Source organism: Sinohyriopsis cumingii, chromosome 12, assembly GCF_028554795.1.
Source record: "Sinohyriopsis cumingii isolate HCF-2022 chromosome 12, ASM2855479v2, whole genome shotgun sequence".
NCBI lineage: Eukaryota > Metazoa > Mollusca > Bivalvia > Unionida > Unionidae > Sinohyriopsis > Sinohyriopsis cumingii.
In genome coordinates, this window is record NC_142972.1 from 108998606 (window position 1) to 109016647 (window position 18042).

General features: G+C 35.0%; 1 protein-coding gene across 1 annotated transcript in view; it reads left to right on the forward strand.

The window, feature by feature from the left end:
- The window catches only part of LOC149787234 (kinesin-like protein KIF13A), a 398962-nt gene that overhangs the window by 73334 nt on the left and 307586 nt on the right, over window positions 1-18042 (forward strand). Inside the window, exons 3-4 of the mRNA XM_089977741.1 lie at window positions 14402-14471; window positions 17415-17472. Coding sequence (XP_089833867.1) covers window positions 14402-14471; window positions 17415-17472 — 128 coding nt within the window. The remainder of the gene's footprint in view (window positions 1-14401; window positions 14472-17414; window positions 17473-18042) is intronic.

Here is an 18042-nt window from a genome sequence, read left to right on the forward strand (position 1 = left end):
GCCCTGAGGATCATTTTACTGCAGGGTTGTTTACTGTTTATACAGACAAGATGCTAGGGACATACATAGTGGTTGTCAAAATTCTCACTTTTTATTTTTTATTTTTTAAAGATTACAGAAAATTGTTTTTCACATGGCACATTGTGTTATGGCAGGTACTGGTATGCCTTTAGAGGGACTCATGTTTTGGATACTGATGTCAAATTATCCAATGTTTACACATGCACTTAATTCGGTCTTATCAACAATGACAGCTGACATGTAAGTTGTCAGATCGTAGGTGTGGGAGGCAGGTGAATAAATGACAGTGTAGGGTCAGTTTGCCTGAGAATTTGCTGTAGGTGCTTTTGTATTATGCATGTCCAACTGCAGACCATGTATGTTGTAGACCCAAATAAGATGGGCTCTGTCATTTACAATGTACACATTCAGGTCTGTAATTTCAATTGAACGTACCAGGTCTTGAATTGGGTTGTAGACTGTTAGGTTATAATATTTGCAATCCACGTCTTTTCTAAATGATTCCACTCCTTGATCTGGTTGGGGCCCTTGAGCCCCACTTTTTCCATTAAAGGAATAAACAATGTCAGTGTTATGCACATCAGTTAAGATGGTCATTGCTGGGCTCACGTAGACACATAATCCACCATTAATTTCTCTCTAATTTACAGCTGTGCATATGGCAGAATCCTGATTATTAATACCAAAAAAAGGTGTGGTGGAGGTTGTGAATAGATCATTGAATGGATATAGCGAAACATGGGATGTGCAGAGCACTTTTTTCTGTTTCTGCCATGATGTAGAAATTATATACTAGTCATTACTGGATGTAGGCGGCATTTGTAAAATGAATGCTTACTGCACAGCATGAAATACTTTGATAATTACAGTATTGCATCACCTATATGACCTTTAGGAGAGAATGAATCTTAATACAATATGGAAAAAGAAAAATTTGTAACAATGGTAATAATCATAATAACTTTGAGTGTCTTGTGAAAAATTAAGCAGAATGTATCAGGGACTTTTGGAAATCTTAAGTGATTAACAGACTTTTGTAAATTGGTTGTATATGCTTTTACATAAAACCTCTATGATATTAGTAATTATGTCACACTGAAGAATGTATCTTGTCGATATTTTGTATTTTATGGGCTGTTAGTGAGGGTATTTTTCCATGTTCTATGTAATGACCTTGACTGTTGGATAGATATTGAAATAAGAATAGTACAATAAAATAACATAGATATCTATATATTTTTTTATTCTTTGGAGTGCTAAATATGTAAAAAAATGGTATAGACCCATTGCGTGATGCACAAACAGTATAGACCCAGACAGATTTTGCCAAATGTGCATACAGTATAGACCCAGACAGCTTTTACCAAATGTGCATACAGTATAGACCCAGACAGCTTTTGCCAAATGTGCTTGCTGTATAGACCCAGGTTATTATTGCATAATGTACATACATTATTGGTCCACATATCCATTGTACAATGCAAAAACAGTATGGATATATTTTCATAGTACAATGCACAAACAGTATGGATCTATTTTCATAGTACAATGCAAACAATATGGACCTATTTTCATAGTACAATGCAGAAACAGTATGGATCTATTTTCATAGTACAATGCAGAAACAGTATGGATCTGTTTTCATAGTACAATGCACAAACAGTATGGATCTATTTTCATAGTACAACGCACAAACAATATGGATCTATTTTCATAGTACAATGCACAAACAGTATGGATCTATTTTCATAGTACAATGCACACATAGAACAGAATGACACTGCCATAGCATTAATGCAGAAACAGAATAGTCCCACACTGCCATAGCATAATGCACAAACAGTATAGACCCATTGCATAATGTACAAGGATACACTAACATTTCCAATAAGATGCACTTGCTGTAATTGTCAGTAGTTTAGTGCAAGGTGGTGGTGGGGCTTTCAAGGTAATTCAGGTGTCATTTGTGTTCTGTCTCTAGATAATGAGAGTTGGAAGGTTGGTTAAAAGTAATTCAGGTGTCATTTGTGTTCTGTCTCTTGTACATTGAGAGTTGGAGGGTTGGTTGAAGGTAATTTAGGTGTCATTTGTGTTCTGTCTCTAGTTCATTGAGAGTTGGAGCGTTGGTTGAAGGTAATTCAGGTGTCATCTTTGTATGCATTAGAGACTGGATGGTACTATTGTTTAAACTTACCTGAGGACTGTGTTGAATTTTTCTCAGGATAGAAAATGATCTTTTTGCATCTGCATTGCTGTGAGGGATTGTCGAATATGGCAGGTGTTGTTATATGTCAACGGATGCCATACACACCCGAATGGCTACCGGTAATATTGATACGGTGTTTGCAGTTTGTGGGAAATATGAAATGCTTCCATTTACTGCTGTACTTTATAAAGTCATACTCTGTCCAGGAAGTCTGAAATTTCTTTTTTCTGGGCTTGGGTCGTGTTGTAGATGGTTAATTCTCTCCAAAGTCAGAGCAGAATTTCAAATGTTTGCTTTCAGAAATGAATCACATGTGTACACTATTCCTGTTATCAAAGTAATCATGTTTGCAGTTGAAATATGGAGTGAAATCCAAGTTCAAAGAAATGTTGCTGCTTATCATCAACTTGCAGTAATCTTTAATCAAGATGGCTTTAAACTTTCATCCAGGACAGATGTCGAGTAACTTTTATTCTTCAGTCTGCATATCTTCTGCAAGCATCTCTATGGGCCAGTTCCATAACATGATTTACCTCCCTTTAAGAGTAGCTGCAGAGTGATTATTCTTGCAATACGCCTCAAACAGCCACTTTTGGAGAGCATAGCAAATCTTACCTATTAAATCTGACATAAAGTTTAGACTGGTATACATAGAAATACACTTGCCATACCTAGAAAAATGCTTGCCATACCATGATGATAACATAAAAGAACGTTGCAATAATTTATATCCTTTTTTGCATGTATGACCATCAAGTATCATACATTCTTAAATGGGTATTGAAATGATCTGAAATATTCTGGTTGCTTTGACACTGAATAAAAAGATTTGTTGACAACTTAGCTAATAATAAAAACCTCCATAATTATGCAGAGTAACCTGTGCAAATAATCCTAATGGCTGTCTAAAAGAATTGGGTTGTTCCATTTTATATGTGCAATTAATTGTAATGGACTGCCCCACAACAGTTATCTTAGGATTTAACATGGATTCATGCACCCAAGCTCTTGATTTTTTTTTTTGAGCACCAGACAGATGCTACCCCCATTTCCAAAAAAATAAAGTATTTTATGTTTGTGTGTTTCCCCCTCAGATGTGTTGTATGTTTTATTTAAAAACAAAATTTTATATCAAAAATTTAGTTTTTAGCATTTTTGATGGGGTATTTATATTTTCTTAGTGTTATCTAAAGGGTTGTTTGTCCGAGCATGGTTTCTCTCACCTTGCTTGAATTTCCTTCCCTTGAAATTTTTGTGACCTTTGCTAGAGGTCGCCTAGGTCTTCGTGTTTGCTATATGTAGTGGTGCTATATTGTGTGTATGCTATATTTTCTGTATGTTTGAGACAGCAGGTATAGATCATAAATCTTTCCCAGTTGTATTTCTTCCTAATTTGAATTTAAGATCCGTCATGATATATTATATTTTATCTTTTAATTTCTTTTATGGTTTTCGAATTTTGACGATGCGACAGTGAACTATTTAGATTTTGTTTTTTAAAAAAATTCCTATTGTATTATTCGAGTGATAATATGTGTCGTTCCTCTTAATATATTTTAAGGATGCTGATAGTTAGGTTACGCTCAATCCAAGGTCCACACTTCTTTATTCTCTATGTGTTTCTCCTGGGTCGAGTTAGGCCTCCTTTATTTAGTTTATCTAATTATTCTTTATTGAAAGATCCAAAATTGTTTTTGAGACCACATTTTTGTGTAGTGGTCAAACATAAAGTGCAGGAGCTGTATGGTTTTTAAAATATAGATGAAGTTAGTAGGGTTTTAAACTAAGTATTATCCAGTATGTGTGTCTCTGTTTTGTCTGTTTATGTTCTACATGGGGTGTTTTCAAAGACTCTTTCATGAGCCTGTCCACTTCACGTAACGCCATGCGACTTAGCCCCATGATGTCATCGCCTTTTACTTCCCCATATAGTTTCCCTGTATCCCTTACTATATGTCTTTAGAATTTTCTCTCAGAAAAAAAAAATAAAATAAAAAAAGATATATAAAAAAGCAAAAAAAATAATACAAAAAATAAACAAATTAATAAAAAAAATATTAATAATACAATTACAAAAACATTTAATTAAAGAATTCTTTCTTTCTTTTTCTCTTGTTTTTGTTTGTTTTAAAAGGTTATACATGTATGGGTTTTTTTTTAAATATTGGAAATATAATTTAAAAATTGTCTTTGAATTATGGCTGTTGTGGGTTGAGAGGTGGAGATATGGGTATGGCATCAGCTCGCAATTGCGCTACTCGACCCTTCGGTCTGTAATACTGATTCCTGCCTCCCCCTCTCTCCCACAATTCCAATATAAATTGTGTTACATCAGCCTGACGGTAAGTATCTGTTCGTCGTAAAACGAATTGAGTTTGTAATGTGGTTAATATCCTTATTTGTACCACATATCTTATTTAAAAATCTTTATCACCTGTCCACAGGATATCATCGTAGTTACTATATAGTCTATAATTTTTAGAACGATTTTGTTTTCGTAGTCTGTGTCTATGAATAAAATGTTTTTTTTGTTATACTTATATTTTTTGCAAATTTCCATTATTAACATTATCCTATTATGTTTAGTTTTATCACATTGGGCAATCGTATGTAGTTTGGTGAAGTTCGCTGTTTTACATAAAGGGCATTTCAGCATTATCCTGATCATATGATATTTGATTGCTTCTTCGCCTGTTAGCCAGGCGTTGTGCAGGTATTTTGAAAATTATACTTTGTGTTTTGACAGATCTTATTTTTTCCCAGTTTTTCCAAGTTTTTGTCCAATTTACCCACCATTTGTCCTGCTCTACTCTCCATTTTATGTTTTTGGTTACCTCCTCCCTAATCCAAGCGTGACTTTTGCTTATTTCTATTTTCCATAATTCTGTTTTGTCCCTATATTTTAAAATTAGTTCTCTTATATGTTAAAATTTTCATGGTACTTTGAATTTTTTTATTAATTTGTTATTTTTGTAGATCTCTGGTCGGTTTCTCAAGCTGTAGCAGGGTCTGATTGTAATTTTTTTAATCTATTGATTATGTTAGTTAATTTTAGTAGTAGGGGGCCCTGCAACTCCAAACCCCCTCTACTTTTTGCCCATTAGAATGTCTCTTTTTTTACATAATGCATTTTATGATTCCATATATAATATGTTATTTCATTGTGTATTTTTAAAAAAAATTTATTATCCGTATCTATTGATTTAATTATATAGTTAATATTTGAGTATAAATAAGTCTTAGCCACTTGGGCCCGCTCCATGATACATAATGGTGCCATGGCCCAGATTTTCACATTTTCTCTTATTTTGTTAATAATATGTTTATAGTTTCCTACAGCTTCTTTTTTTTTACCAAAGTAAACCCCTAGAGCCTTTACCTTGTCTCTTAGTAGGTGGGGAGGTAATCCAGGGTGGTTGCCCCTCCAGTTACCTATTTTTAAGATTTCGGTCTTGTCGTGGTTTATTTTGGAACCTGACGCTTTACCAAATTTTACAAATTCTTCTATTAGATGCTTATAGCATTTCCCCTCTCTTATGAAGTTGGTGCAATCATCTGCATGTTGGAGCATTTTTAATTCTTTTTTTAGGTTTGGTATTTGTATGCCTTGTATTTCTGGGTTGTTTCTTATGTTGTGACTTAGAATTACTATTGCCATTACGTATAGTAGCATTGATAGTGAACATCCTTGTCTCACTGATCATTGTATTTCAAATTCTTTCCTGCATTTCCCGTTTACCTGTACACATGAAGTTATCACAGTTTATAGGGTTTTGGTCCATTTCCAGAAATTGGGTCCGAAACCAAATTTTTTTAATGCATTCTGATATAGTTTTGTTCTAATTGGTCGAAAGCTTTCTCTTGGTCGAATAGCACCATAGCACCCTTCATACCAGTTTCATTTATGTAGTCAATTAGAGTTTTAATGTTTAAAAAATTGTTTTGTATATCCCTCCCTTTTCCCCCACAAGTTTGATTTACATTAATTATTTTGTTTATCCCACCCTTTACTCTGTTTGTTAAAATCCTACTTAAAATCTTATAGTCTGTGTTTAAAAGTGATATGGGCCTCCAGTTTTTAATCTCGTCTCTATGCCCTTTCCCTTTGTATATAATTGTGATAACCCCCTCCCGCATAGATTTAGTCATTTTATTTTTACTTAAAAATATATTATTATACAAAGTGTTTAAGATCAGTATTAGTTCACCGTGGAACTTTTGGTAGAATTCCACAGTGAGTCCATCTTTCCCTGGCAATTTCTTTTTAGTGAGTGTAGCTATACTCTTTTTGATTTCATCATCTGAGATGACATCATCACATTGGTCTCTATGTACTGTTGATATCATCTCACAGTCTAAATTTTTAAAGTAGCTGTCGATTGTGCTGAAGTCTATGTTCTGTGTGGTGTATAGTTCTTTATAATATTGGGAAATATTATTTAGGATATCTTCTTTTACAGCAGGGGTGTCAAACTCAATCACTCAGTGGGCCAAAACTCAAATCACACATAAGGTTGCGGGCCGAACAGGATAAACATTCAATAAGCGGAAAATTAAACCTTTTTTAAACATTAATATAAATTAAAACAGAAAAAAAGTTTTAATAATAAAAAAATCATTGGCATACCCATTTTCGCTCTTATGCCAATTTGTCAGAGCTGGATGTTTGGCAAGGCTGCTAATTAGGGAATTTGATTTGCACTTTACATTGCAGGGCCATTAAAAAATATTTTTGCCTAAAATTCTCTCTCGGGCCGGATATAATTGTATGCCGGTCCTGATGTGGCCTGCGGGCCTTGAGTTTGACACATGTGTTTTACAGTATGGGTTACATTGTTTATTTTGATTTTGTTTAAAATTGTATCACCCCCTTTTCTAAATTCTTGTCGTTTATATGTTTTTTGCCTTGTTGTAGATCTCTGTAAATTTTCCCACCCTTATTTTTCTCCCCTGATTTTCGTCTTCTTCAATGATTTTAATTTTGTCTGTCAGTCGTTTATTTTCATCGTCATTTGTTGTTTTGCTTAGTTCTAATTTGAGTTCATGTTTTTCTTTTTTCTGTTTTTCCGCCCTTCTGTTTGAGTACTGAATAGATATTTTTTTTGTTATGTTTTTTAAAACATCCCAGTAATTTATTATATTAATATTTTCTTCGTTTTTGAAGGTTTCAGTTTCCTTCTTTTTATTATTTCTACATATTCTTTGTCATTTAAAATCTTATTATTTAGTTTCCATAGTCCTGGCCCCCATTTTTCTCTTTTTTTCATTTTTAGGTCCATAGTGACCATGAAATGGTCTGATAGTTTTTGGCTGATTATTGTAGCTCTTGAGAGCCAATTCAGTAGTATGTGAAATGATGGTTAATTGTGGCCAACTTACCTTTTAGTTGTCTCTATGATTATCAGCTATATAAACTGCCCTGAGGATCATTTTACTTGGGTTCTAAGCAGGACTGTTTACTGTTTATACAGACAACATGCTTGGGACATATATAGTAGTTGTCAAAATTTCTCTTTCTTTGTTTTTTAAATTTTTTTTTAAAGATTACAGAAAATTGTTTTTCACATCACATATAGTGTTATGGCAGGTACTGGTATGCCTTTAGAGGGACTCATGTTTTGGATACTGATGTCAAATTATCCAATGTTTACACATGCACTTAATTGGGTCTTATCAACAATCACAGCTGACATGTAAGTGGTCAGGTCATAGGTGTGAGAGATAGGTGAATACATGGTATTAGGGTCACTTTGCTTGAGAATTTGCTGTAGGTGCTTTTGTATTATGCATGTCCAACTGCAGACCATGTATACTGTAGACCCAAACAAGATGGGCAGATGAGGCTCTGTCATTTGCAATGCAAACATTCAGGTCTGTAATTTCAGTTGGACATACCAGGTCTTGCATTGGGTTGTAGACTGCTAGACTGACGCTAGTAAATTACCCTTGATTAGTTTTTTAGATTTCTTAATTTTAGTAGTCCAATGGCTAGTTCATTTCAGTATGTGTTGTATATGGTTGCCCACAAGGTACAATGCACAAACAGTGGATCTATTTTCATAGTACAATGCACAAATGGAACAGAATGACACTGCCATAGCATTAATGCAGAAACAGTATAGACCCATAGCATAATGTACAAGGATACACTAACATTGCCAATAAGATGCAGTTGCTGTCATTGTCAATAGTTTAGTGAAAGGTGGTGGTGGGGCTTTGAAGGTAAATCAGGTGTCATTTGTGTTCTGTCTCTAGTTAGTTGAGAGTTGATCAGTTGGTTGAAGGTAATTCAGGTGTCATTTGTGTTCTGTCTCTAGATCATTGAGAGTTGGAAGGTTGGTTAAAGGTAATTCAGGTGTCATTTGGCAGGTACTGGTATGCCTTTAGAGGGACTCATGTTTTGGATACTGATGTCAAATTATCCAATGTTTACACATGCACTTAATTGGGTCTTATCAACAATCACAGCTGACATGTAAGTGGTCAGGTCATAGGTGTGAGAGATAGGTGAATACATGGTATTAGGCTCACTTTGCTTGAGAATTTGCTGTAGGTGCTTTTGTATTATGCATGTCCAACTGCAGATCATGTATGCTGTAGACCCAAACAAGATGGGCAGATGAGGCTCTGTCATTTACAATGCAAACATTCAGGTCTGTAATTTCAGTTGGACATACCAGGTCTTGCATTGGGTTGTAGACTGCTAGACTGACGCTAGTAAATTACCCTTGATTAGTTTTTTAGATTTCTTAATTTTAGTAGTCCAATGGCTAGTTCATTTCAGTACGTGGCGTATATGGTTGCACACAAGGTACCTGAAAAAGACCAAAAGATGAAAAAGATGGTGATATGTGTGTCTAATTTTAGAGGGATGAAATCACACACATCTTGATTAGGCTCATTCATTGGAATGTCAGAAATGCATACAGTGATCTGAATTTCATTGACTGTCACTATCATTGTACTAATTTTGATTTGAGCTCTAATTGAGAACAATGTTAAATCATGGCTTTCCATTAGATTTGAAGTTGGAGGGTGAGTTTCCAAACGAGGTGGTGGGTTTGGGAGACATTCCTCACCAGGTATACGTTTCTTTTGAAAAAGTAGCAGGAGTAAAGTAAAGTTGCCAGGCAGATCACCTGGCTGCGGGCTGATAAGGAAAGTCCTGTAAATGATTGTGGATAATACATTTTAAAGAAGAGAAGATGGAGACTTTAGTGCAAAAATAATGCTGCATTTATATTCAAAGTAGTGTACAGGGAGGGTCAGATGTAGAGTATTATGTCCTAAATAAATTCTAGAGGAGTCTAATTACTTCTACACGAGGAAGAGGAATTTAAATCATTGTACCGTCTAGAGGAGTCTAATTACTTACACACAAGGAAGAGGAATTTAAATCCTTGTACCGAAGGCTGTTCATGCTATATCTTTGAAGTTTCTTGAATAAACAAAAAATAGGTTATGATATTTGCAATCCATTTCGTTTCTAAATAATTCCACTCCTTGATCTGGTTTGGGGCCCTTGAGCCCCACTTTTTCCATTACAGGAATAAACAATGTCTGTGTTATGCACAGCAATTAAGATGGTCATTGCTGGAGTAAAATAATTTCTGTTAGTTCCTGCAGACACATAAACCACCATTAATGTCTGTCTGCTTATTCAGACACACACACTATCATTATCTCGACTGGTTTCTGTTGCAGTAAACTGAATTTCTTTGACAGTTTTGACCACTGCTGGAAAATAAAACTTTTTATGTTATTTGTAAAGCACAAGTTGAAGAACATGCATTTTAGGATTATTGTGTAAATTTACAGCTGTGCATATGGCAGAATCCCAATTATTCATACCAACATCTGTGCATATGGCAGAATCCCGATTATTCATACCAACAGCTGTGCATATGGCAGAATCCCGATTATTCTTACCAACAGCTCTGCATATGGCAGAATCCTGATTATTCATACCAACAGCTGTGCATATGGCAGAATTCTGATTATTCATACCAAAAAAAGGTGTGGTGGAGGTTGGGAATAGATCATTGAATGGATATAATGAAACATGAGATGCTCAGAGCACTTTCTTCTGTCTTTTTCCATGATGTATAAATTATATACTAGTCATTACTGGATGCAGGTGGCATTTGTATAATGAATGCTTACTGCACAGCATGAAATGCCATGATAATTACACTATCACATCACCCATATGACATTTAGGAGAGAATGAATCTTAATACAATATGGAAAAAGAAAAATTCGTAACAGTGGTAGTAATCATAATAAATGTCCAGGGGTCGTACGGTCTTTGATAGTTTGCGAAAAATGAGGTAGCATTTTCATGGCCTTGAAAGTTTAGAAAAATCGAGCAGATTACCCTGAGGTCTTTAGATGTCTTTGAAAATTGAAATAAACCCAAACATTTTAACTTCTTTCCATAATCGCAAATAAAATTGTCCAAGTTTGTTAGATTCGGTTCTTTATAACGCAATTTTAGGGAATTAATTATAGCTTAAATTTCATCATTAAACAATATTGTATTATTTTTAATTTGTTGTTTTCTCATATAACATAGCTTGTATATAAAACGTTAGCGAAAATAGTTCTTGGAAATCTGTGTTTGTGGTATTCGAAAGTTTGGGAAAAGTCTTTGAATTTATCATTGAGAATTCTGCATAAACCCTGCTGCCTTGTGAAAAATTATGACTTTTGTAAATTGGTTGTATATGCTTTTACAGAAAACCTCTGTGATATTAGTAATTTTGTCATACTGAAGAATATATCTTGTCGATATATTGTATTTTATGGGCGGTTAGTGAGGATATTTTTCCAGTTTCTGTGTAATGACATTGACTATTGGATAGATATTGAAATAAGAATAATAGAAGAAAATAACACACAACTCTATACATTTTTTGATTCCTTAGACTCCTAAATATGTAAAAAGTGATATAGACCCATTGCCTGATGCACAAACAGTATAGACCCAGACAGCTTTTGCCAAATATGCATACAGTATAGACCCAGCCAGCTTTTGCCAAATATGCATACAGTATAGACCCATTGCCTGATGCACAAACAGTATAGACACAGACAGCTTTTGCTAAATGTACAAACAGTATAGACCCAGACAGCTTTTGCCAAATGTGCATACAGTATAGACCCAGACAGCTTTTGCCAAATATGCATACAGTATAGACCCATTGCCTGATGCACAAACAGTATAGACCCAGACAGCTTTTGCCAAATATGCATACAGTATAGACCCATTGCCTGATGCACAAACAGTATAGACACAGACAGCTTTTGCTAAATGTACAAACAGTATAGACCCAGACAGCTTTTGCCAAATGTGCATACAGTATAGACCCAGACAACTTTTGCCAATGTGCATACAGTATAGACCCAGACAACTTTTACAACTTTGGCCAAATGTGCATACAGTATAGACCCAGACAGCTTTTTCAACTTATGCCAAATGTGCATACAGTATAGACCCAGACAGCTTTTGCCAAATGTGCATACAGTATAGACCCAGACAGCTTTTGTCAAATGTGCATACAGTATAGACCCATTGCCTGATGTACAAACAGTATAGACCCAGACAGCTTTTGCCAAATGTGCATGCAGTATAGATCCATATTATCATTGCAAAATGTACAGACATTATTGGTCCACATAGCCATTGTACAATGCACAAACAGTATGGATCTATTTTCATAGTACAATGCACAGACAGAACAGAATGACACTGCCATAGCATAATGCACAAACAGTATAGACCCATAGCATAATGTACAAGGATACACTAACATTGCCACTGCATAATGCACAAACAGTATAGACTTGACACTGCCATAGTAGAATGAACAAACCGTATAGACCCACATTACCATAGCGTAATGCACAAGCAGTATAGACCCACATTGCCATAACATAATACCTAGACAGTATAGACCCACATTGCCATAGCATAATGCACAAGCAGTATAAACCCCTATTGCCATAGCATAATGCACAAACAGTATAGACTCACATTGCCATAACATAATGCAGAATAAATATAGACCCACATTGCCATAGCATAATACCCAGACAGTATAGACCTACACAGCCATCCTATGGTGCACAAACAGTATAGACCCACATTGCCATAGCATAATGCAGAAACAGTATAGACCCACATTACCATAGCATGATTTACAAATAGTATAGATCCACATTGCCATAGCATAATACCTAAACAGAATGGACCCGCATTGCCATAGCATAATGCACAAACAGTATAGACCCACACTGCCATAGCATATTGCACAAACAGTATAGACCCACAGTGCCATAGCATAATGCACAAACAGTATGGACATGATACTGCCGTATCGTAATGCACAGACTGTATAGACCCACATTGCCATAGCATATTGCACAAACAGTATAGACCCACATTACCATAGCATAATGCACAAACAGTATAGACCCAAACTGCCATAGCATAATACATGATCAGTATAGACCCACATTGCCATAGCATAATATACAAACAGTATAGACCCACATTGCCATAGCATAATGCACAACAGTAAATACCCACATTGCCATAGCATAATACCTAAACAGCATAGACCCACATTGCCATAGCATAATGCACAAACATTATAGACCCAAATTGCCATAGCATAATACCTAAACAGTATAGATTCACATTGTCATAGCATAATGCACAAACAGTATAGACCCACATTGCCATATCATAATGCACACAGTATAGACCTACATTGCCATAGCATAATACCCATACAATATAGACCAACACTGTCATAGCATGATGCCCAACAGTATAGACTCACACTGCCATAACATAATGCACAAATAGTATAATCCCATATCATAATGTGATTGAACCCATACAGTGATATCATAATGTATAAGGATACACTCACATTGTCATGACATAATGCACAAATAGTATAGTCCCACATTGCCATATTATGTGTATAGACCCATACAACCTTAGCATAATGTATAAGGATAGACTCACATTGCCATAGCATAAAGCACAAACAGTATAGGCCCACATTGCCATATCATATGTATAGACCCATACAGCCTTAGCATAATGTATAAGGATAGACTCACATTGCCATAGCATAAAGCACAAACAGTATAGGCCCATATTGAGTGGCAAAATTTACAGGGATTATATACTGATATTGGCATTGTGTAATGCACAAATGTGTCCGGGGTCTGTGCTCATTTTACAATTAGGCCTGTCTTGAAAGGACACCTTTTTACAGAAGACCACCTGTCCTGAAAGGACCCGATTTTTCATGCAGATTGATCATTTTATAGTATATGATACAGTAACCTTAAATGAGAGAGCACATAATTTGAAAGAGCACATTTTATTGGCACAAGAGGTCTATTTCATCAGAATCTATCCTAGGATGCTGATTGTTGGTATCATGTTATTTTTTGAAAGTCTACACTGAAATAAACCAAAGGCACAAAAATTGCATTGCAGTTTTACAATTCCTTCATAGTAGTTTATTGAATTGAATATTTCCTCTAAGAAGAACATTTCCCATCTGTTTCCAAATTGAGGGAAAGCACTATTTTCCACTATAGATTAGTTAATGACTGAATTTTGTCTTTTGAACTGATGAATAATTGATAAGGCAATTCAATTTATATCTCTCTGTTTTGCCTCCGCTGTCATGTTTTATATGTGAAACTATTTTTGTTTGGCAGTCAGCTGAATAGTCAAAAAAATCACCCTGCCCGCCAGACTGTGCCATTTTCATACTACATTATTGATGTTAATCTTAGCCAGATTGCACAATACTGTAGTTTATTAATGGCATCTGTCTGTCCATTGGTCCATCAATGTTAGCATTCATTACAACAGCATTTGTATCAAAGTAGGTCACTGTGATAGAGTTTTAGATGACATTTGAAATCCAGCGAGACCACCATTGGCAGTTTCGTGCCTGCATCTATCTCCCACATTGTTGATTTTAGTGCAGTGTCTTGTTATCTATTCCAGCATCTAGAGCAATATTATACTAGTGTGCCAAACATTGGACACAGTGATATAATTTCCATGCTTTGTGTTTGACACAGTGACATAATTTACATGCTTTCTTTTATGTTCATTTATGTTCCTGTTTTCTTCAGACCCCATGATGAAGGTGGAGGAAGTGGTGGAAAAGACAGGGGTGGAGGAGGGGGCAGAAAAGCACCGAAGGTAAATTATGAGAAATATAATCCTTTGTTAAATAGTTTCCACGTCATGAATATTTAATACCTTGTTCACTTTTTAGATGTGTCGATAACTTCTCCCATTGTAGGGGCCCCGAGTGGCCGAGTGGTCTAAAGCGCTCTCCGTTACGGATCACTGCCATCTCACCTCTGTCTACGTGGGTTCGAGTCTCAGATTCGGCTAATGTGGGTATGTGAAAAAGCTTGCCAGTAGCTTCTTATGGGTCGGTGATTCTTTCCGGGGTTTTCCTGGGTTCTTCCTCTAGCATTAATACTGGTCGCCATGTATAGCCTATTGCGTGCTGAAAAATGGCGTTAAACCCTACAACAACAAAAAATCTCCCATTGTAGCCTTCTTCACCAAGTTTCATCTTAAAATAAAAAGTTCATGGTCGGTATATCACTTGGTATCATCAAGAATTCTGATTCTAATTGTATATATAATTGCTTCATATAGATACGACATCCTAAAGTCAGTATTTAGCATTGTTAAAATTTAAATTAACAATATTTTGTCATGTCAGGGAATTAAAATATTTAGTGCAAATCAGCTGAATTTGATACTCTGACAGATGAATTTGTCTATCTCAACCAAATTGCATCCTTTAGCCTTGGTGTCATTAACTTGATTGTGTTGGTAAATAAATGCTAGTCTTCATATTATTGTGGACTGTGTTACAGTTATGCTATGCGAAGTAGTAATTATTGTGGACTGTGCTACAGTTGTGTTTTATCAGTTTCTTGAATCTAAAGTTTTACAAAGTAGTAATTATTGTGGACTGTGCTACAGTTGCATTATTCAAAAAGTAGCAATTATTGTGGACTGTGCTACAGTTGTGTTATACAAATTAGTAATTATTGCCTGCTGAAGGGGACAATTACAGAAACTGAGTTGTAAAATTTTGACCTCCCGAATTTTTGTTTTTAGTTAACTTTGCCAAAATACAAAGTAAGCTTATGGTACATAAGTTTGTACAGTTAGTACAAAAACAAGAAAATCCTGTACACTAGTTTGTACAATTAGTACCAAAACAAGAAAATGCAGTACAGTAGTTTTTATAATTAGTACCAAAACAAGAAAATGCTGTACACTAGTTTGTACAATTAGTACCAAAACAGGAAGATGCTGGACAGTAGTTGGTACAATTAGTACCAAAACAAGAAAATGCTGCACAGTAGTTTGTATAATTAGTACCAAACAAGAAAATGATGTATGCTAGTTTGTACAATTAGTACCAAAACAAGAAAATGCTGTACACTAGTTAGTACAATTAGTACCAAAACAGGAAAATGCTGGACAGTAGTTGGTACAGTTAGTACCAAAACAAGAAAATGCTGGACAGTAGTTGGTACAATTAGTACCAAAACAAGAAAATGCTGTACACTAGTTAGTACAATTAGTACCAAAACAAGAAAATGCTGGACAGTAGTTTGTATAATTAGTACCAAAACAGGAAAATGCTGAACAGTAGTTTTTATAATTAGTACCAAACAAGAAAATGCTGTACATTAGTTTGTACAGTCACACACCATTCATCAAAAAGTTACACTGAATAAAACTGAATTTTTTGAGGGCCTTTTATTTCAGACACTGAAATCTGATAGTCTCAAACATCATATAATTTGCATCCAGACTGAATTTATTGTTTTTTTTATTTCGAACACTAGAATCTGATAGTCTCAAACATCATATAATTTGCATCCAGACTGAATTTATTGTTTCTTTTATTTCGAACACTAGAATCTGATAGTCTCAAACATCATATAATTTATGTCAAAACAAGAAAATGCAAGTGACAGAACTATAATTTATAGTGTGAGGTGTTGATCCATTGTTGGAAATTAACCATGAGAGGGATTAATCTTGGAATTATGATAATTTTAATTTCAATGTGCAGTTAGAAAATTTGTGCTGCTAATTGTAGTTTTAATTGGGGCTATTAAGCTCCAAAACTTTAGATGACTTCATGTAATACAAATGACACTACCCACGCCAAAATTATTGACATAGTCATTTGTTGCTTATTCTTGTCAATATTTTATAAGTATTGAGAATGGCAAATGCTTTGACTTCTATAGAGCATCTGCTGAAGTCCAGTCTCTCATAGGGACAGTCCATTCCAGTTTCTAAGAGGCATGGGGGAAGAAAGGAGTACGATTCATGTTGGAAAGCTTAGAAGCAGTTGTCTTGCTTTGATTTTTGGCAAAAAAGGACCTCACTCTGATTTTCACTTCACTTGAAAATTTATTAAAGTTCCAGTCCTTGCACCTGTTTCCCCCAATTAAATGCTTGGTCTCAATGTACATATCTCCTGGCTCAATGTTGTGTATCTTCAATTCAACCTCATGAACACATTTTTGTGTTAATTTCCCAACTGTAATGTATGGAGAAATGAGATATACTATTTAAAAACTAGAGAAATCTTGAAGCATTTTTTAATCTGATTAAAATCTGATCTCCACTGTTGTGCATAAAGATCTGAAAGTGACTGCTTAGAAGTTATCTTCTGGTGAACTTTGAATTAGCCAATGGAAATGCAGCTTTCGGAAATTTGGTAGTGTTCAACACACATTGAAGTTCTTCAGTCATGCTGCTCAGTCTTCCAAAAGCTAAGATACTGATTTGCTGATAAAATTATGTAATAATATCGGTTGCAGAACACGACTCTTAAATGGTTTTTGTCAGATCTTCATGTCGGACAGTAGGGTTCTGATTTTAATCAGATTGAAACATATTTTAAAACATGCAGTCAACGGCAAGAAAAGAAATTTCTAAAGAATGCATCCTAGTGGTCCAGGTTTTTTCATCAACAGCTCTTTAGTCTATAAGTTAGATGTAAGCAGGTGAGTGATCTCATGCCCACATGGGTCTCATGCTCTTTTTATGTAAACAGTTTTGAACATTGAAATTGTGTTTTTCTTATTTCAGACTTTTGCCTTTGACCATTGTTTCTGGACTATAGATAAGAATGACCCAAGATTCGCAGGTAAGGAAAAGAACAACATTTTAAGACCTTAATGTCCTCAGTGCCTTTTAGATGATTCATATTTGATGGTAAAACCAATTATGGAAACTGCACCATCCCTCACTGCTAATCCTAGTTCTATTCAGGTTTTAATAAAGTTGCTTTAGAAAATTTCATTGGGGATTTAATTTTATTTGCTTTGTGGAGTACATAAACAGATCACACCCACATGGAAATTATTGTTAATGTTTTGAGGCATATGATCTGGTTTGCACCCAAGATATTTTCCCCTATGAAAATATTCTTGGCTGCAAATGAACAAAATTAGTGCACCGCAAAGATGACTGATTATATCGTTTTTGTCTCCAAAAGTTGCAAGAATGTCGATGCTAATTTTAAAATTGTAAAATTAAAGAATCAAAAGTTGCATGAATGGCACTGCTAATTGCAGAGTTGTATAATTAAAGAATTAAAGTGCAATTTGTAAGATTGTTTTGCTTTTTTGTATCATTTCTCATGAATGTGAAGCAGTGATTGAAAAAAATATAATTTGTTGTCATAACACAGTCAGAAGGAAAAAGAAAAGGTTAT